Source organism: Lycorma delicatula, chromosome 4 (assembly GCF_047948215.1).
Source record: "Lycorma delicatula isolate Av1 chromosome 4, ASM4794821v1, whole genome shotgun sequence".
Lineage (NCBI taxonomy): Eukaryota > Metazoa > Arthropoda > Insecta > Hemiptera > Fulgoridae > Lycorma > Lycorma delicatula.
Genome location: NC_134458.1, coordinates 25,554,537 through 25,577,669, shown reverse-complemented (window position 1 = coordinate 25,577,669; position 23,133 = coordinate 25,554,537). Strand labels below are relative to the sequence as shown.

Genomic DNA, 23,133 nt, shown 5'->3' with positions numbered 1-23,133 from the left:
ATTAAATACTTTAATCGATACCAAAATACAAAAAGCAGGAAAAGCAGTAATGTTACTTGTACGAGGAGCATTCAGAAAGTACCTGGAATAATGTGCTACAGCATTATCACAATCTGTGCAAGAGCAATGTAACTGCTTGGATAGTCGAGCCTATCTTTCTATGCGTGTGTGCTCACACACACACACACACACACACACACACACACACACACACACACACACACACACACACACACACACACACACATACACACACACACACACACACACACACACACACACACACACACACACACACAACCTAAGCAAAAACAGGTATTAACAAATGATTAAAACTGTAATACTGTTACAGATACTTACTACAACAGGTATTTTTACATCTAAATTTGTACAGAAAGCAACTTTTGAAATGAAAGAAACAACAGTTCTTGGCTCAATAGTATTTAAGTAATATTACATAAGCAATGTTAGACGTGTATACTGGGACCCAATTCTCAAAATTGTTTTAATTTTGCACAGTCTGCAAAAAAGTCTGTGGTAGCACATCTGCAAAGAGAAAAGAAAAAAGAAACAAGATGGTGGAATGATTTAACAATTGAAGCTGTAAAAGCAAAGAATAAAGCCTGGAGGAAATTTTGTAAAGCCACGACAGAGGAGGATCAGCAGGTGTATCTTTTTGAAGAGAAAAGTGTAAGAAAGTAATTGAGGGAGAAAAAGAAAGACGTGGGAAGAATTCACAAATAGATTGGATGATGACTTGAAAGGGAAATAAGAAAATGTTTTATAGAATCATGAGGAACAAAAGAAAGAAAACTGAGATACCAGAGAACATGGAAACAGAGGATGGAAGATAAAGATGTTAAAAGAATACTTCCAGAAACTTCTCAGCAGGGAGGGTAACATAGGAGGCAGGAGTGCTGAGAAAGGAAACAGCTATCAAAAAGAAAAAATGGAAGAGATCAGTTAGAAGGAGTTGGACGATGCTGTGCAAATAATGAGTAGTGAGAAAGCACCTGGACCTGATGAATTATCTGTGGATATTATAAGAGCTGCAGGGCAAGTGGGAATGCTGTAACTATATTGTGTATTGTAATGCATAGGGAAAAATGAATTGATTGTGGGGATTGGAAGAAAGGTAACATAATTCCCTTATTTAAAAAAGGCAGCAAAAAGCACTGCAAGAACAATAAGGGTATAACATCAATAAACCACATAACAAAGGTCTTTGATAGAATACTTTGCAATAGAACCATATGAGGATTTAACATTGTCGGGTATGTAACTTATTCTAGAAAAGTTTTTAATAGATTTGATTTTGTTAACCGAGGAGGGAGCCTTTTACACTCCCTATCCGAATCTGTTAAATTTTATTTTTTATATAGTTTTTTTTATTTATTATTTTAGCTCTTATGTTTTTTAATGACTCAGTCTGTGATATTAGTTTTAAGATTCTAGTGATATTAGTTTTAAGTTTTATTTTTTTAACTTAGTTTTAAGTTTTAATTAATTTCTTTATTTTAGTTTTAACCTAGTTCTATGTTTTATGTTTGTTGCTTATTTTTTTAAAACTTTTATGTATCATTCTTTCAATAATAGAACATCATTATGCAGGTACAAGTAAGTTTTTATTCACAAAATAACAATTTATTAACACTGAGTACAAACAGACAATATAAGATCATTATATTATTTGTAAGCAATACAGGACAACACACGTAAATATTTTACAATATATTTTATAGACGACATTATTTAATCACTTAATATGATGATTTAAAAGCTATTACATAACTTTATATAAAAAGTGAGAAATAAAAAACATCGTGCAGGGCGCATCACAGAAAAGACCTGAAAATTTTTATTATGTTAGGTTGAAGGTCAGATACATTTCCTGAGCATGCATGAAATTTTTTTTTCAATTTCATCCCATCATTAAAAAAACCTTCACTAATTCCCTTTCATACATCTTATTATCCATATTTAGCCATTCAATTCAAAATTTTTATGGAATCAAACATAATTTTATGAACACAACATCTTCATTATTAGCAAGATATTAAGAAAAAGGTAATTAAAGGAATAATGTATTAAAGAAATAAGGTAATTTATAACTATCTTTCAATACACTATCGATATTTAGTTGTCTGGCATGCAACTATTGAAAATATGAATTAGAAAATGGAATTATTTACTAACTAAATAAATACAAGTAAATATGACTTGTAATAAGAAAAAAACAAACACGCCAACAACAATGGAACGTGTTACAAGAGATACTATGGTAACAGTGACTGAAATTATAAAAAAATGATTCTCATCAAATAATTCTCCATTTGTTAAGTCCAGAGCTGATTATCCAGGTACAACGTCCTTATAACTGATTCAGTTAAGAAAATCCTTTACAATTTGGTTTCGTGAAATTTAATGCAGAAAAAATTGTAAATTATAAAGGATAAGAGGATAGGTGAGGATATGTCCTAAGTCCATTAAGTAGTTGTAGTGATATCAAAATATCTTAAATCAATGTTTCAGAACATTATGCTTCATAAAATAAAGGATTATATATATATATATTTGCTTGCGGCCATTTTTAGGATGATAGATATATTCACATGACTGGCCATGTCATGAAAAAAATGCTGTGTTTGAGATTGCTGCAAACAATTAGTGCAGTATTCCAATTCTTCTTCTTACTTTTTAAGTAAATGTAATAAATATAGAAAAAAAAAAATGATGCAGTTCTAAAAATTATATAACTACTTGTGCTGAAGAAGAACTAATTATAAATTTATCTTAATGTAAACTTTATTCCATGAACTTCTTGAATGCTCCTGTTACAATACAAATAAAAAAATTAGTGCAGATGGGGCAAAAATGGACAGATCTTAAATTTGTTAAATAATTCTGATAAAACTACATATATTTTAACTTTACATCAATAATTTACAGTGCTGAGTAGAAGCAGAAGTGTAATAGAAAAATTATTTTATAATTTCAGTAGATCTTTTTTTTTAATAATCGTTTATATAATAACATAATTCTATAAGTAATGAAAGTTTAATAAACTGTGGTAGCTGTGAACAATTACTTCTAATGACCAAGTGTTTTAACAATTCAAACATCTTACCTCATTTTGATGTCTTCAATCACTAGAAATTAAATTTTTATACAATTCTTTTTATAATTAAAAGTAACGGGCTGCTCCTTGCCCATCTTTTAATTAAAAACAACAAATATTTATCAAAAATTAAAAAAAAAATCTGCCCTAAGTTTCATGAATTTAAACCAAAAATAAGATAGAAGGTTGTTGTTATACACATAGTTCACATTAAAACTTAAGAAATTACAATAATGAAAGTAAAAAAATTATTTACTCAAAGCAGTTTAATTCGATTAACATAACTCTAAAATTCTCAATTATCTGCACTAGCCTTATTTACAGTATAACAAAATCATTTATTTTATTAGCTTTTTCACAAAAATTAACAAAAAGGGCAAGAATTTTATAAATAAAACATGTCATCTAATAATTAACACTGAATCATAACCAGATTTTTAAATGAATTATACTGGCAGTCGTAAAAAGATTTAAAATTAAAATTTAATAAAGTAAAGCAAAAAATAAGTCATGGATGAGATTCAATGAAAAAAAATCTTCTTTTGCTGTTGCTTATGTTGATAGAAAAAAATAAAACATGAAAATCACTTATTAATTATTTGAAGTCCATTCAGGGCATGTAAATAAAAAATGCTGTTTATGACACAGTAATATTAAATGTGTATGTTTGATACATGCAGTGCTTCTACCACAGCAAAGAAAGTGCAGGTCAGTTTTACAGAAAATTAAAAATAATTGTTTTAGAATAGCTTTATTATTTTTATAATTACATAGTAAAATTTCTCTAACCGAGTTGAGTCAGGGTACATAATTCTTTGTTTCATAATAGAAAGGGTACATTAATTTGTTACTACACACTATCTGTCACAGCCTTCCTTTGATCGTGACACGTATAAAATATATGAAGTATAATTGAAACTAAACAGTTGATTTCTCTGAGAATAATGATGTTCACCATACAGCCAGTCCCTGTGGTCAACAGAATGAAGGTGCCACTTGTAAGACTGAATATCACCAGCGTGTCAGTGGGCTTGACATGCTGTTATGCAACAGTATATTTGGCTCGGTAAAGAATGCAGTGGGAAACTGCTTTAGTCCTTCCTTTCCCTGATAAGCCTGGTATAATATCTTGTTATTCTTAAGAATGGCTGCCACTGTTTAGTCATGTCAAGCCTCTACCTCAGGCCAGCCTCTACAACTATCACAGGAATAACTATCTAATTTATATAGGAACCTTGTAAACATTCTGAATTAAATCAAGACCTTCATTTTTTTGAATATCAAGATCCCATATAATTATAATTCATAAAAAAATACCATTATTTTTTTAATGCATCATATTAATAATTTCAATCATTTTTTTTAAATACTCAGTAAGCATTTATAAAAAAAAATGTAAAATGACTAAGAAAGTTTAAAATAAAAATTTTTTTCACAGAGGTTCCAATAAAAATAGAGAATGAAAAATTAAAATAAAAGGAAATAAATGGGGGGGAGGGGGAAGATTCTAAATACAAACTAAATACTTAAATATCAATCACCAAGTGACCAGTAAAGCCTGTGTAAGTCAAAACAAAAAACAATTAAAACTTTCAATATTATGAAATTGTTTTGTTTTTGAAAATAGATGTTAACTTAGAAAATAAAATAATAAATTGGCATTCTTCTGGAGTTTCCCCCCATAGTGTTTCTATTTTTTTTAAACTGTATATACTTGTAATATTCTGCAACATCATAATTCATTAAAAATGCATTATTTTAATGATTACATAAAATTATTTTGGAGACACAAGAGTAAAATTAAAAATGCATAAAATATATTTATAATTACTTTCATAAACACAATATTACACTTATTTAACTAAACAAAACTCTCTTTACTACAGGATGAAACTCACTAACATGTTGAATTATCAAATTGAACAAATCTTCCACATCCTTATGTCAGTGACATAAATAAGAATCCAACAAAATCTGTAAGCCATCATTAAAGATTGCATCATTATTGTATATAATTTGTATACTTAATGTTAATTAGATAAGGTTAACAGCGAAGTGATCATAGATTACATTTGTTTAGGTTATGTTGATATACATATGAATCGTCATATATCGTTGAAAAAAAAATAGAAAACATTTTGGGAGGAAATTCCAAAATAGTACCAAAAAATTTGTCAAAAATTATAAACAAAAATAAGAACAAAAGGTGACAACATAAAAAGGATAATAAAGAGGTACATATTAACTTAACAGAGTTATCCTTTAACAGAATTCCATGACACATGGTGATAAGAAGGATTTCCTGAGAAAGCTGCTACCGCCAAAACAGACATAGTCTGATCGTATAGAAAAGAAAGGAATTATAATAATCAAAACTGTACTTCTGAAATTCCAGGAATTAATGTAGAGAAATAAAATTTCACCCTTCTATCTACCCACAACTCAAAAGATGTAATCAAAAAAAGCAGGAAAAGATCCAAGCAATTGCAAAACAGTACCTACGATACAACCCCATGACAAGGGAATTTGCAATTGCAAGTGATACACTGATTCTGGATAGTTGAAAAGTACAACATAATATTAAAAAAGTCTCAAAGAATGAGACTTTAACCATAAAAAAAAAAGTTATTTTCTATCTAGATGGTGAAACAATAATAAAAGTATAAATGAAACAAAAACCATGATAATCAATAGACTGTTAAAGAAACGTTATAAATAACAGGATTATCTGCTGAACTGATTGAAGAGTTTCAATAAGGTGGAGGATGTTAAAAAATAATGGAATACTGGTTATAGAACTACAAAATTCCTTCGTTATTTATTTATGAGTTAGAGCTGTTTCTAATTGAAAAAATGGTGTTAATTCATCATTGAAGAATTCCTTTTGTCCCTTAATAACAAATAGTTTTAGTTCTCCATTAATTTGGCAGAGAAAAGAATGTGGGAGAATGATCAGACAAATATGGGAGGCAAAGAGTATACAACAGAATGAAACAATGAGAACGGTTGAGAACTGAGAAGATAAAAACAATCTCTACTCATTAGAGTAAGGCGGGAACAAACTGATTAGGCATGTTTTTTTCTTTATTTTTTCGTTTTAACATTTATGGTGTCAAGGGTTGATGAAGTATCATTTGTCATAATAATAATTCACACTAATTGAGAAAACTGAAAAAATGTACAAGTCCCAGAGAATGCACATACAACTTATGTTGTTATAATACAAACAAAAAATAATTGGCACAGTGATTCTTAAAACTAAGGAATCAGACATGCACAAAACAAACAAAAAAGAATTTTATTTATTAATTTAGAAGGAAGAGTAGAAGCACTGCAAACACTAAAAGTTGTTCAGTACTTAATTTATATGCAGTCATATTTTAAAGATTTTAATAGTACTCATAATTATCAAAACAATTACATGTAATAAAATTATCATGATTACAAACATATAATTATTGAATGTAATCAAACTTCACATGCGTTAGCTTTTTATAGAGCTACTATGACAAAAAAATAATTATTTTAAATAAACTTGTTTAAATAATAAAAAAATAAAAATTACACATATAAATTAAAAGAGTAGCTGCAAATATCGCACTATATATTTAATACCTGAATATCGTACTGCATATGCAGGTTATTAATAATAAATGGATTCCTTAGAGCAGCATATTGGATTGCTTTATCAAGAGGAAATCCCTTACTATGAAATGAAATCAGACAATCACACATAGGCCATTCCTCCACTGGCTTCTGGAACAAACAATAAAATTACATTCAAACATTCACTCAAATCATCAGTAATTTACAAGTTATTATTTTTTTATCTAAACTTTTCAATAGTATTATTGAAAAGTAAATTATTAAATAAATCATTTGTCAACCACAAATAAATGCCAAAAATATGCAATGAACAGCTAATTGTATAACTTTATATCATAGATGGGGTTTAGTCTTTGGTATTTTGCTAGTCTACACCCTTCAATTTTACTAATGCCACTTCCCAAGACATTCCAGATGTTTTGAACTATCAGAGTGTAAGGGAAGTGATTAACCATCTTAACTAGGACTCTAGAGCTGTAATTAATATCAAATAATAAAAGATTAGGGGCGTACGAATGAGCCTCCCTAAAGATAACTAAATATAACACACTTAATGAAAGCCACAATTGGCCATACCCTGGGCGATGTCAAACTTGTGACAATGGTTTAATCCTTCAGCTACCAAGAAACACCAAAGCAATAAAAAAAAACAAGATAGTTAAAGTAAAAGCCCTGCATCAAGGTCAAAACTACTCAAAACTTTAGTCAACATTGAAAGATTATCTAGCGGTTAAGGTTTTTAGTCTAGAGCAATACTTTTTTCTTTCATTCGGTTTAAAAAAAATTATTTTATTTCATTTTTGTACAATTATTAAACGAAACAATTAATTCACAAGTCTAACTTAATATATATGCTAAGATAGAGAAATAAAACATAAACTGAAATATTCTACTATTACAGTTGTAAAATTGTACCAAAAGACATTAAAAGTTAAATAGCACAAACAAGGAGAGCTTTTCTACAGGTAAATGTATTAGATGGTTTTAAGTAACAGAAAGAAATGTTTAAAAATACTAACCTATAACATACAAAGATAGATTGTTATTTATTTGTAAAATATAAATACAAATAAACCAGATGTGAATCTACTTCCATTCATTTATCCTGTCATCAGTGTTTGGACAGTTGTGCTATTAATAACTAATCTTTGTAAAGAATGGTAAACTATTACACACATACAATTTCTTTTTATTCAATTGTAATTATTTATCATGCAGTGCGCTTTAACTGTGTTATGTAAAACATAGTTTAGTCCACACATTTTAATGTGATCAGGTAGGAAAAAATATATACACATGTTGCAGCTGATGACAACTCAGTAACTTTGTTCTGATGCACTTTATCTCGGCTTCTCGCTTTATTGTTGCAAAACATGGACAATATGTATGCCAGAAAGGCAAAGGATTATCAGCTGCAATACTACAAAAAGATGTTGGAAATTAAAACTATTAATGAAAATATTATGATATTTTTAGATGATTATGAAATATTATGAATAGTACAAAAAAAAACTACCATGAAACAAACAAATTAAGGCACGAACGGTTAATTAATTTGGTTAAGGAAAGAAATTAACAGTAAAAACTATATTAATGGATGATAAAAAATTAAGATAATTTTTTTGAATTTATTTCTATTAAACTTTATTTTATATTTATATAAATAAAAAATCAGCAACACTAACAAGAAAATAAGAACGGAAGTTAAATTTGTTGTTTTAAAATTATATTAATAACATACTTTTCATGAATACATTATTTTATAAATTTAGTCAATATAATTTCAATGTTTTTTCTTTTGAAAATTCATATTTATTGAATAAATTTAAGTAAGTTCGATTCATATCTTTTAATTTTTATATGACTATGGATAATTAAAATTTACACAAACAGTAATATTATTTATTGCGTTCCTAATTACACCAATTTCAGTATGGTTGCTGTCATTAATAAAATTACCGATAAGAAAAATAAAATTGAAACAAGTTTTCTTAGAAAAACAACAACAATAATTATTTTTAATACTATTCCTTCATTCCATACAATATTATATAACAAAAAAACATAAAAATTACAAGGTTTACAAAAATTAAATAATTAATTAATAGATATTCTTAAAAGAGAAATTAGGTGGTAGCTTCTAAGTAATAACTTATTTGGAAGTTATTAACAAAGTTGCAGTTAAAAATGGAACTTTTTTTAGCAAACCGATGCAAGAATTTACATTTTCAAGGATACCCTGGATTTCTGGGATACAGCTCCCAGAAACCTCAGCACAGATTTAATGAAGGTCTGATGTACACCCTTACAAACCAAAACGGAGAAAAAGGGATAAAGGTTAAAGAAGCGAGGTAGGCATGAGAAAGGATGAACATCTCACAGGAACCACAGCATGAGATAAACAACCCTACCCGTAATCCTTTGGGGACCAGTACGATATTGATTAAAGATTTTAAATCGATAAGCTTAATAAATGCAACAATGAAAATAGCTTTTTCTGCCATAGGAGAACAGGTCTAGGTTTAATAAAGATATCGTTAAAATAGTATGAATCGTGAACTATTTATACATTAAAAAATATTTCCACTGGAGGTTAAGCAAAATAAGTCAGTAATTATTAAAAATTTTGCTGCTATGACACACTAAAATAAGAAAGAGAGCAGACAATTACAATAACAGAATAAGAATGAAATAATGCTAATGCATAAGCTAAGAACTGACAAAATTAAGAATATATATCACTTACATACACAATGCTTTAGCAATATCAAAAAAAGGCAAATGGCAAATTGATTGACAACAATGATTTTGTTATACGGTCAACATTTACTGAATTTTATGTATTTCTGGGGGCTGATTCCGAATATGAAGTCAGAATTTCCCTACCAGCCACAGATTTTTTTTAATTGCCCTTCCTGTTTTCCAGCAAGTACATGCGCACAAACAATATACTATTTATTTATTTAATAATTTATTGAAGCAGTTAAGTCGCTAAATAAACTATAATTTGAGTTGATAAATAGTTATGAAAAATAAGTATTATTATTATTCATTACACAGTAATTAATATGATTACAAATGATTCATGTCATATTTTTTATCTGAAAGTAATTATGTCACTGATTAGTCAGACATTGCTCAGCGTATATGAATTTTTTTTTTTTTTTTTAGGGCGAAAAACGGTTGAACGTTATCATCGCCCGGAAAATAAATAAATAAAAGTAATTAAAGTTGTTAGATAAAATTAAAACTTAAAACTACTATTACAGTAAGCAAAATCCGGAATGGGTGTAAAAGGCCCATTCTCGGATAACAAAAACACTAACATGTAACTTAAAACTACGTTAAAAACTATCATATTAAAAATAAATAAAACTTAAAACTAAAAAAGGAGATAAAACTTAAAACTATTATGTTTATGTTAAAGTCTTACAACTAATATCACAAAAATCTTACAACTAATATCACAGACGAATTTATAAAACATAAAAAAAAAAAAAATTGAATATATATATATTTATAAAAAAAAAATTCCGATAGGGAGTGTAAAAGGCTCGCTACTCGGATAACAAAAACAATACGTAGGACTAAAGTAATTAAATTTTTATGTTAAATTTTTTGTATTAACCCTATACTACGCAAAAACAGAAACATCCGGTTTAAAACCTCTTTATCATTACACAAGATACCACGGATGTTTCTGGGTAGTTTAAATGTACGACGCAATGCCGCATAACATATGCAGTCCACGAGTATGTGGCGCACAGTCACGCGGCAGTTGCATCGTGGGGATGGAGGTGCTTGTCCTCTTGTAAACAGGTACTCGTGTGTGACCCTCGTGTGTCCTATCCGCAATCGACAGAGAACTACTTCCTCACGCCGGGGTTTTCTGTATGACGAGTCCCATGGTAACACAGAATCTTTAATCTGACGGAGTTTATTATCAACGGTAGTCGTCCAGTCACCTTGCCACCTTGCTCTTAGTAATTGTTTTACATAGTTAATGAAATCAGAAGTAGCAACTCGGGTGGTGAAAGGAGGCTGGTTACATGCTTCTTTGGCAGCGGAATCTGCATGTTCATTACCTAGAATCCCTACGTGGCTAGGGACCCAGCAAAAACTTACTTCTGTGTTGCGATTATTCAACTCGGCGATTGCGTTGTAAATTTTAATGACGATAGGACGTTTGGAATAAAAGTTTTTTAAGACTTGGAGAGCACTACACGAGTCACTGCAAATAAGAATTTTTCTATATTTAGGGTTAATGATGTCTAGAGCCTTATTTATAGCGTATAGTTCAGCGGCAAACACCCTCGTAATACCGGGTAGACCAAACATATAAGTTCTTTCATTGACAACAAATGCACAGCCAACTGTATCGTTTTGTTTCGATCCATCAGTGTATACAACATTTGCTTGAAGACAATAGGTAGTTTTGATTGTTTATTTTATGTCGTAAGGTCAAAATTAAAATTCATAAGGTTTATTCTCCAAGGAGGATATGAGCAAGGATATGTAGGAAAGAATGGCGGTGTGCAACATTTATATGCTGCAGCAGACGCCGGGTACGGACACCTACAGGTGCAGTACGACGTGGATGGTAGTCATACTTTCCTAGATTAGGATTTCTAAAGACTGAGTCAAGAGCCGGGTGATTTGGCTGTCCTCTGAGACGAGCAAAATAAGATAATAAAAGCTGGTCTCGTCTATCCTAAAGTGATAGTTCACCACAGTCTACAAGTAAGCTTGCGACAGGACTTGATCTAAACGCGCCTGTGGCAAGCCGAAGGAAAGCATGATGTACACTATCCAGGATTTTAAGCACGGTTTGACGAGCTGAAGAGTAGGCGACACAACCATAATCTAAACGGGAGCGAACAAAGGAATAGTAAAAACGTATCATACATGACCTATCGGCTCCCCAGTTGGTGTCAGTAAGGACTCGCATCATATCTAGAAGTTTGGAACATTTTGTTTTTAATTCTTTTATATGTTTGGCCCAAGTAAGTCGGCTATCAAAAAATAAACCTAAAAACTTGACGTAGGTAGAAATAGTAATGGTCTCTCCGTTCAGAAAAACTTGCGGAATAGAAGGGTTTCGTAGCCGAGAAAAAAACTACACATTTTGTTTTTTTCGGATGAAAATGTGAAACCAGTAATCCTGGACCAAGCTTCAAGGTGAGATATAGTGTTCTGCAGTAGTCTCTCTGCTGTAGGTGCTGAACGGCTTGCAATGTAAATAGCAAAGTCGTCAGCAAATAGAGAACATGAGACAGGAGCCTGCACACATTTGGTAATAACGTTTTTTTTTTTGTTTTTTTTGTCTTCAGTCATTTGACTGGTTTGATGCAGCTCTCCAAGATTCCCTATCTAGTGCTAGTCGTTTCATTTCAGTATACCCTCTACATCCTACATCCCTAACAATTTGTTTTACATATTCCAAACGTGGCCTGCCTACACAATATTTCCCTTCTACGTGTCCTTCCAAAATTAAAGCGACTATTCCAGGATGCCTTAGTATGTGGCCTATAAGTCTGTCTCTTCTTTTAAGTATATTTTTCCAAATGCTTCTTTCTTCATCTATTTGCCGCAATACCTCCTCATTTGTCACTTTATCCACCCATCTGATTTTTAACATTCTCCTATAGCACCACATTTCAAAAGCTTCTAACCTTTTCTTCTCAGATACTCCGATTGTCCAAGTTTCACTTCCATATAAAGCGACACTCCAAACATACACTTTCAAAAATCTTTTCCTGACATTTAAATTAATTTTTGATGTAAACAACTTATATTTCTTACTGAAGGCTCGTTTAGCTTGTGCTATTCGGCATTTTATATCGCTCCTGCTTCGTCCATCTTTAGTAATTCTACTTCCCAAATAACAAAATTCTTCTACCTCCATAATCTTTTCTCCTCCTATTTTCACAATCAGCGGTCCATCTTTGTTATTTCTACTACATTTCATTACTTTTGTTTTGTTCTTGTTTATTTTCATGCGATAGTTCTTGCGTAGGACTTCATCTATGCCGTTCATTGTTTCTTCTAAATCCTTTTTATTCTCGGCTAGAATTACTATATCATCAGCAAATCGTAGCATCTTTATCTTTTCACCTTGTACTGTTACTCCGAATCTAAATTGTTCTTTAACATCATTAACTGCTAGTTCCATGTAAAGATTAAAAAGTAACGGAGGTAGGGAACATCCTTGTCGGACTCCCTTTCTTATTATGGCTTCTTTCTTATGTTCTTCAATTGCTACTGTTGCTGTTTGGTTCCTGTACATGTTAGCAATTGTTCTTCTATCTCTGTATTTGAACCCTAATTTTTTTAAAATGCTGAACATTTTATTCCAGTCTACGTTATCGAATGCCTTTTCTAGGTCTATAAACGCCAAGTATGTCGGTTTGTTTTTCTTTAATCTTCCTTCTACTATTAATCTGAGGCCTAAAATTGCTTCCCTTGTCCCTATACTTTTCCTGAAACCAAATTGGTCTTCTCCTAACACTTCCTCCACTCTCGTTATGGCTACAGAAAATAAGGTGGCACTTAATACACTACCTTGGGGCACTCCATTCTCCAAGATGACACTATCTGAGAGCGAATCATCCACACGAACACGAGCCGTTCGGTGATTTAAGAATCCCCGGATAAAAGCAAGCATATTACCCTTGATTCCCCATTCTTTGAGAGCGTTAAGAATACCACGTCGCCAGGCTGTGTCATACGCCTTTTTTATATCGAAGATGATAGCGACGAGGTGCTGGCGATTTAGGAAAGCGTTTTGTATGGCTGTTTCTAGTGACACTAAATGGTCAATAGAAGATCGTCCTTGTCGAAAACCACACTGTTCTGGAGATAGAAATCCATGTTTCTCCAAGTACCATGTAAGCCTGCGGTTTACCATTCTCTCCGTTATTTTACACAAAACGCTTGTTAATGATATAGGGCGGTAGCTTGAGGGGTTGGTTTGGTCTTTACCAGGTTTTAGTACTGGTATAATAAATGCTTCTGACCAGCGGGGTGGGAAGACTTGTTCAGAGAATAAACCGTTGAATATACTCAAAAGTTGTTGTAGTGCCGAATTAGGAAGGTGTGAAAGCATGGAAAGGCGAATGTTGTCCGGTCCAGGGGAAGTGTCCCGTGAGTTTTTAAGTGCATGTAACAACAATTCCTTAAATACGAATGGAGTGTTTAATTCACCAACCGAATCACCAATGTTTAACGATAATACGTCTATTTGTATCTTGTACCGTTGAAAATCGTTATTATATGATGAGGTGAGAGACACCGAGCGGAAAGATTTGCTAGACTATTTGCCACTTCCGAGGGTGATGAAAGGAGTTCTCCTTCATCAATAAGACCGAGAATAGATTGTTTCGGTGATCCGAAAATTGCACGAATTTTCTTCCATACAGTAGACGTGGGAATAGTGCGTGAGATAGTGCTCACGTATTTCGTCCATGAATTCAGCGTCCAAGAATACCCGACGGCACACCGCTCTAGCCCTGCGGTATAAATTTAGATGTTCTGTTGTAGGCCTACGATTAAATTTGCGTAGTGCCTGCCGTCGATTCCTAATAGCATATTTGCAATCATCGTTCCACCATGGAACGAAAGGACGTCTAGGATTACCCGATGTTTGTGGGATATATCTGTTGGCATTCTCAAGTATCATGGACGTAAAAGAAGAATATTGGTCGAGGATGTTCGCTCCATCGTCATAGTGCGATTGGAATGCTTTATGGTATCCGTTCCAATCTGCCTTTTTAACAATCCATCTTCGTGGCCTACTTTTAATCTCGCAGTCTACACCGAAACCAATAATAATTGGTCTATGATCACTGCCGTGAAAGTCATCACAAATAGACCAATTAAAATGAGGGAGCACATTCGGTGAGCATATGGAAAGATCAAGGTTAGATACAGTACCAGTTGATAAAGACATGAATGTGTGTGATCCATTATTCAGTAGGCAAAGGTCAAAGTCTTGTCTCAATCTGTTTATCGTATTTCCTCGAGTGGAGCAGAAGGTTGAGCCCCAGGAAATATGATGGGCATTGAAGTCTCCTACTATTAACGATGGAGTTGGTATTTGCGTGAGGAGATTTGAGACATCTAAAGCACTGAACTCAGTGTTCGGTGAGAGATACAGATTGCAGATATGCAATTTGAAGGGAATAGAGACCTTTACTGCAATAGCAGGAATGACAGTGGTTAGTTGAATTCTTGTAGCTGACACCCCATTCTTCATGAAAATCGCTACTCCACCACTCTCCCTACTGTCTACTAGGCAGTCGTATCTCTCACAGAAGTATCCTCTGAGTGTAATTGGGTCATGTTGTAGAAGGTGAGTTTCTTGGAAACACATGATTAGTGGATCATTTGCGTGCGCTAGTACTCTAATATCTTCAATGCGGGACCGAATACCTCTAACATTCCACTGAATAATGTTCATAAGTGTAAAAAAAAATATAAAAAAAAAATTAAATAATTAAATTTCGGAAATTATATAAAAATTAGCTGTACGTGATTCGGTTTTTATTTTTTATTTTGAAGAACTCCGATGCCCTAGGGTCGGGTGGTTCTTCAACCATATCCTCCAGTATATGAGGTGATGAAGGAGGAGATTTATTTGAATGGGATGCTGCAGTTAACATCCCAGAGGGGGTGGTTATGTGGGTTCCCTTTACGAGGAGCTTATTAGGTGGCTTACTGCCAGCTGTGATAGTCCCTACTCGTGCCGGTACGACTTTGGGAACAGGAACTTTCGTATGTATGACACTGTTGGATTCACTAACTGCGACGAAAGACGTTTTATTCATCTTTGTCAGCTCTGAGATAGTGGCTGTAAGTGAAGCTACTTGATCAGATAGCATCTGAACAAGTTTTTTAAGTTCATTGCAGGATCCGCACTGCTGATTATTAACGTTTGTAAGAGTTTGTTTCGATATAGCGGTAGCAAAAGATACATCTGGTTTAACCAGGTTCCGTGAATTATTTAACTTTCTGTATTCTCTTCGTGCGGCCGGGAAAGATAGCTTTTGCTCCGTACAGATTTTGAGAATTGCCTTTTCTTCTTTTAAGATTGGGGAATCTCGGGAGCGGGCTGTATGTGGACCACTGCAGTTTGCGCATTTTTCACTTTCTTCGCAGTTAGTGTCATTGTGACCTTCTTTAGCACATCGAGCACAGATCTCAGTTTTCGTACAAGATGTTGTAGTGTGACCAAAACCTTGGCATCTGAAACATCGCCGTGGGTTGGGTATGAATGGTCGTACCCGAACCGAGAGGTAACCCACTTTAATCTTTTCTGGTGGAACAGGGAGATTGAATGTTAGTATAAGAGACGGTGTCAGTTCTTCTGTTCCGTTCTGCCGTTTCATAATACGTTTCAACAACATCTTGGTGGCAAAGCTCGTCAACTATTTCAGTGATATCTATATCTAAAAGGTCTCGACAAAAAATTACACCCCGGCTCGTATTTAAAGTTTTGTGGCTTTCTGCACTTATATTTATACCACCCATATTACGGAGACGTAAGATAGATCGACTCTGTTCGTCGTTGAATGTTTCGATCAGAATCGATCCGTCGCGTAATTTCCTGATGTTCTTCGGAGAGCCACTTGCACCTGTTACAGTTTTGTTTATTAGGAAAGGTGAAACCTTTTGGAGGGAGCCACCTTTCTGACTATTTCGGAGAACAACGAATCGAATATTTTTAGAGTTCAAGTTTAAAGATTTGCAGTTCTCTTCGATAGGACTTTTATCCTCGTCAGACAAAGCTGATCGAGGTCTCTTCACAAGACTTAATTTGGTGGTTTTTCAGATGGACCACCAACCATCTTGGAATTTAATATAGGAACAGAAATTTTAGTCCCACGAGTACCGGCGAAAAATGGACCACTCCAGCAGAGCGCACGCGTACTGGAGCTAGAGCTAAGTACAACTGGGTTCGCCCTGGTTCCCAGAGGACATCGTTCGAGACTCACTACGTAGAGCCATTCACCCATCGGCACGATTTGTTCCCACCTTGGGTTACGGTTGCGTTTCGTAAGATGTCGCAACACCACCGAGTGTTAATGTAAGAAATATCAGTGTAGGATGTTGTTGTGTAATTGTGTAAGTGTGTATGTTGTAATTTATGTAGTGTTCTTGGTGTAGTATATGTGTATGATGTAAAGTGTTCTGCAGCTCACTGTATAGTGGGAAGAATAGCTGCAGAGGCTAGGCCCGTGGGGACGCCAACCCCCAAAGTCTTAAAGAATAAGACTCCCCGTCGGGGGAATTTTGTTTTGGTGACTCATTGATGGATGTAATACCATAAACAACAAACAATCTATCATACTGGCTAAGAAAGATCTCAACTATATCAGTCAAGTGCAAGCTCTCTGTGTGTATAACATTTGGTGGTGAAGCTACTTTTCCTAAAAATTCGAGATTTTATCTTTCGCTGTAATGTCAGTGTGTATACTACATTAATGCGCATATAAGTTTTGTAATACATGTCTGCGAGTGTATTGCAGTGAACTTTTTAATAAAAGTGCCGCACAGTTTCATTAGCCATCCAGACAGTTCTTGCTACATTTGTGTTGATGTAACATTAAAGTCTCAGAGGAGAAATATAACTCCAATGATAAGAAAGAAAATCATATGATCTATATTTTGGATGTAAAGTAGCTAATCAGGACAGGTCCTGGGCTTCATATTCATTTGTAACACTATTGACTGGTTGGTCGAATGGATCTCATTGCATGACACTTGCAATTCCAACAGTTTTAGAGAGAACTGAAGAATCACTTCATTGACTGCTATTTTTTATAACAAAATTATCAGGGATAACAGCTGAGACTAGACCTACTGTTAAATATCCTGATTTTCCCTCTGCTATAAGACCAGTGCCTCACAGTCTACAGTTTTCAATTCCAGTACCACCAAAAAAATGGGAAATAGACTAAGATATAGCCAACATATTCAAGGTTGTGCAGATTATCAGATAATAAACAAAGAAGAGACCCAGAATTTTTAGAAAATTTAAATACTGAACCGCACTTAATTAATCAGTCAGAATTAAAGGATCATAATCTAAATTTATTCAAGAATCAAACAAAAATTCTTGCATTTGATGGAAAGGATGGAATTTTTTACAACACAATATTAATATAAGTGTTTTCAGTGAAAGTTAGACTGAATTTGAACATTTCTTCTTACAGTTTCAGGTTTAGTTCAGTATAATGGTGTGAATTTTTATTAGAAGCTCTCGGATAAACGCACCATCCTAATGAACATTTTCTTCTTATAGACTCCCCAAAGCGAAGTTTGAAAGCGGTCCTTCATGTTGGAAATAATATTTCATCAATCCCTTTAGCACATGTAGCTCATATGAAAGAATTACTTGTACATGAGAATATGAAAATTGTGTTGGGTATGATTCAGTATGAGAAACATTTATTGAAACCTGAAAGTGATGGCACTGTTACTTTGTATACAACTTGGGTATATTAAATTTTGTTGCTTCTGGTGTGAATGGGACATCAAAGAGAGATAGGAAGAATCATTATGTTAGAAAAAGTGGCCAAAAAGATAAACATTGACTGTCAGAGAGATGAATGTTTGTAAGTTTAGCATTAGTAAAACCTGAAAGGTTTACCTTCCTCCACCGCTTCACAATGAGCTAGATTTAATGAAAACATTTGTTAAACCAATGGGTCGTGATGGAACTGGATTTCACTTTCTAAGACACAAGTTCCCTAATATAAGTGACTGTGAGGTTATTGCATAGAAATCTTTTAAAAAGTTTATGAGCAACTTCTTTGGAAATCAGAAGGCAGATAACTACAAAGAACTTATAACTGTTCTTGAAAACTAAAAAGCACTAGAATGTAACATGTCACTGAAGATCCACTTCACAGATTCTCATCTGGATTTTTTCCCCACCAATATTTAAGTTGTGAATGACGAACACAGAGAACACTTTCACCAGGAAATATCCATCATGGAAACACAGTATCAGGGAAAATGGAACCGAGAATGCTAGCTGACTACTGCTGGAATCTCAAGACTAATCTACTTACAACAAACTACTCGTACACCAGAAAATCCAAAAGAAGCATATTTTAGGCATATAGAAATAGCATGTATAATATTGTTACAATAATGTCACAATGCTTTTTTCTTACAACAAAGAATGGTAATTACAAAAAACTATACCTGATAGAAAGAAACCACTAATTTATATTTGAAATAAGTATAAAAAATATTATAAGATCCAGTTAGGGCATCAATCTACGGGAACGGAAAGGTCCCGAAATGTTTACGCATTTCACTAAGGGAACAACTTTACGTTCAAGCCTCCACGTGGTGCGCCTGGATAGGAGAGTGTTAATGATCTCTCTGAACTAAAGCGGAAGAATGCTCTAGGGCTTATAACCTTAGTTCTAACAATGAGTGACAGGGGAAACCCTTTCACTCCACCATACCTTAAACTAAAATGCATGATGGCAATGTCTATACAAAATGTAACTACTCCAGGAGGTAACTGGAAACAGGAATCCTCCACTGCCGTTGGCGATGTCACTGGGCCATCGTATTCTGGAGAGCCCAGAACCTCATGCTCGGAAGTGTCGGAGCTTCCCGGAACTACGTTACTGACGACTACACAAACAACACAACAAATAAGACTAAAAACCAAGAAGAAACATCTTTTGGGGACTTTAAATATCAACACTCTAATGCAAACAGGGAAACTAAAACAACTAACGGACACTCTAGACGAGCAAAAAATAAATATACTGGCTTTACAAGAGACAAGGTTCAGGGATGAATTGATAATGAACACCAGAAACTACAGAATTTTTAAAGGCAAACCAGCGATCAAAAACAACGCAGGAGCCTACATCTTAGGAACAGCGTTTATAGTGAAGAGAAACATCACCGAATCGATCATAGACTTTTCTTCACCATCAGAAAGAATTTCAACGATGTCTTTCAAATCAGGCAACAAAGCCTATACAATAATAAATGCACATGCACCAATAAATAGAGACAACAGAAAATATCCCGATAAGGTCGAACAATTCTGGAGCCTGTTAGAAGAACTTCTACGAACATCCCTCAGCACCATGTAAAGATTTTAGTAGGCGACTTTAATGCTCAAATAGGAAAAGAACGAAAATTCAGGAGACTGATAGGAGACTTTCCAGCACATCAAAGGACGAACAAGAATGGCAAAAGACTGATAGCTTTCTGCAAATTATTCAATCTTAGGTTATTGTCAACCAACTTTAAAGCCTTACCACGGAAAAAGAAGACATGGACAACACCCAACCCGGAATTAGGTGAATTTCAACTGGATCATGTAGCGATAACCGCTAGAAATAAGAAAGAAATCTTAAACCTCAAAGTAAAGAGAGGAATTAACATAGATTCAGACCATTACCTAACGGAAATAAAACTGAAGTTTAAACCTAATATACCTGCTGCTCGCCCTCCCAGAAAGCCAAGGTTAGACATGGACAAATTAGGATTGAAAGTTGAAAAATACCAAGAAAACCTGAAAAGTTCAAAAAAGGGGACAACTGGAACAAAATAGAAGAAGCCATGACCAAGGCAGCAGAAGAACTGGCAGAACCTGATAGAAAACCTAGGCATATACGGTGGAATAATGAATGTGATCGAGCAGTGAATGAACGTGCAAAGTTATGGAAAATATGGCTGGCAGATAGGACTATAGAAAAATGGACTAATTTTAGAAACCAGAGGAAGAATACCACCAAGATTATTAGAAGAGTCAAGAAAAATCAGGATAAAGAGATTCTGGAAGGCATTGACAGCGAATTCAAACAACATAACACTAGAGACTTCTACAGGATCTTCAAGGACCAGTTGAGGGGATATAAACCATCAGGACTCTGCTTCAGAGATGAAAATGGCAAACTTGCACTAGATAATAAACAGAACTGCCATATATTGGCAAGATACGTTGAAAAATTATTAAACTGTGATGATCCAAAAGAAAGACTGTAATTCCTAAAGGATGTTGAGAAGAAAAAAGAAGATTCCAAACCACCATCACTGAAAGAAATAGTTACACTGATAAAGCAATTAAAGAACAACAAAGCACCAGGAGAAAATGGAATAATGTCCGAAATGATAAAACATGCTTGAAGAAATCTGCATAACAGAAACACTATCAGATGAATGAAAGACGGCGCTGATACACCCATTACACAAGAAAGGTGATAGATCCAACACAAACAACTACAGAAGAATTTCCCTGCTTCATGTAGCTTATAAAATATTTTTGAAGGCATTACTTTCTCGACTCGAAGAACAAGTCGACAATGGAATAGGAGAATATCAAGGAGGGTTCAGAAGAGGAAGATCGTGCGTGGAACAAATCTTCAATTTAAAAAATATATTAAGACTAAGAGCATCGAGAGGTATTAACACCGTAGTAACATTTGTAGATTTCAAGAAGGCATACGATTCGATAGACAGACAGTCAATGATGGAAACGCTCAAGGAATTCCGAGTAGACAGGAAGACGCAAACATTAATAGGACAAACGTTGACAAATACGCAGTCCAAAATAAAATTTACGGGAGAAATATCAGAGCCCTTTAAAGTTAAAACGGGGTTGAGGCAGGGAGATGGGCTGTCGCCAATATTGTTTAATCTAATCCTCGCGAAAATAATAAGGTAATGGCGGAAGAAGAAAGAAGAAAACGGATTAAAAGAAATACGACTAGAAGTTGGTAAAAACCAAATAAAAGTGAATCGTTTGGCTTTGCAGATGATATAGCAATAATTACAAAAAATGTCGAAGAGGCTAGAGAATCGATAGAGTTATTAGAGGAAATAGCCATAAGGACAGGACTACAGATATCTTACGAGAATATGGAATACCGACATCACAAGGAGAAAGAAATAAAAACAAAAGGAAGGAATATCAGGAGAGTCGATCGTTTCTAATATCTGGGAGAAATTATTCAAGCTAATGGACTCGATGAGGCAGCTAACACGGAAAGGACCAGGAAATTAGAAAGAGCATACGAGATAACAAAGAATATCTACAACATAAAGAGTATATCGCACGAATCAAAAATAAGACGCTACGTTACCGTGCTCAAACCAGAGGCACTCTACGCATCAGGAGAAAGAATGAACTGAAGGAAATGGAAATACGTGAAAGAAGAATCTCGAGGAAAATATCGGGACCAAGAAAACTAGAAGACGGATCTTACAGACTAAGAAGTAACGAAGAACTTTATAAAGGGAACAACGTACCGCTGACGCCGACGATGAGAAAATGAAGGGTGATGTTCTACGGTCATATACTCAGGACGACGGATGATAGGTTAACGAAGCGCGTCTTTAGTTTTTTAACAAATATGAAAGCGACTACGGATCGGGTCGTCGAGGTTAAGAAGGATCTCGGCGAACTACAACCGAACGAAGGCGATGAGTGTAACAGAGCTGAGTTTAGAGATAAAATTAATAAACACATTTTTCGGAAACTTACAGATAAGACTAGAACTGGGAGGCAGTGGACTGATGAACAAAAACAAGTTAAACGAGACGAAATGAAATTGTACTGGGAAAACAGACGAAAGAGATCTGTTGTGCAAAAAGTTCAACGCGGTCCAAAGAGACCATAACGAAAAAAAAATCCAGTTATTAACATTCTGTAACAAAAAAAAACGAAAGTTCGTTGTCCATTGTTATATGTTAAAAATTGAGGCTATGTAGGCATACCATGTTTACAGAATAAAGATCAATTTTTAAATAAGTACACACTTTATTTTTAGGTAAAAGTACAAAAACTCCAAATTTGTGCAAACCTTTACGTGAAAAATGAAAAAAATATAACTTAAACGCGCCCGCACGCACACACCCAAACTTTAATCGACAAGGACCTTCAAAACCTAATCCAAAAAACGGTACATTCAATAATACATCTCTGATGAGGACTGATTTAGAGCGATAGCACTAGCTCAAACTTATACAAAACTTAAAGTGTAAAGTCTATATTGAGGTTAGTTTATCCGAGAGAGGCAAAAAGCCTGAATGTACCGTGCTTGAGAGAGATTTGGGCCACTCTATTTAATTTTTACTTGCAGCTATTTTTAGTTGTTTACTGAGCATAACGTACTTGCATAGATTATTTTTGTCATAAATAATGTTATCGTAGATTATTATTTTTAATGTTTTAACTTATTTGAATTAATCTAACGATTATAAAAGTCTACGAGTCTTACTGACTCTTTCCAAAGTCCAAGAATTATTTTTTCCTTAATTTCACTTTTATTTTAACAACAAAAAAAACATACAACTGCTTTTTTTTAAAGAAAAAACTACTAATTTTCACTGCTTTTTAACTTCTACCTATTCTGCCTTCTTCTTATCCT

The 23,133-nt window shown here is 33.9% G+C and overlaps 1 protein-coding gene across 10 annotated transcripts in view; it reads right to left on the bottom strand.

Moving 5' to 3' along the window:
- Nucleotides 1-23,133, bottom strand: part of LOC142323199 (inositol hexakisphosphate and diphosphoinositol-pentakisphosphate kinase 2-like) — a 330,980-nt gene that overhangs the window by 208,830 nt on the left and 99,017 nt on the right. For 8 of the 10 annotated variants that reach the window (XM_075362529.1, XM_075362537.1, XM_075362533.1 and 5 more), the window contains one exon: nt 6,734-6,874. In XM_075362529.1, the coding sequence (XP_075218644.1) occupies nt 6,734-6,874 (141 nt within the window). The remainder of the gene's footprint in view (nt 1-6,733; nt 6,875-23,133) is intronic. The other 2 variants (XM_075362530.1, XM_075362534.1) reach the window with 1 other exon arrangement.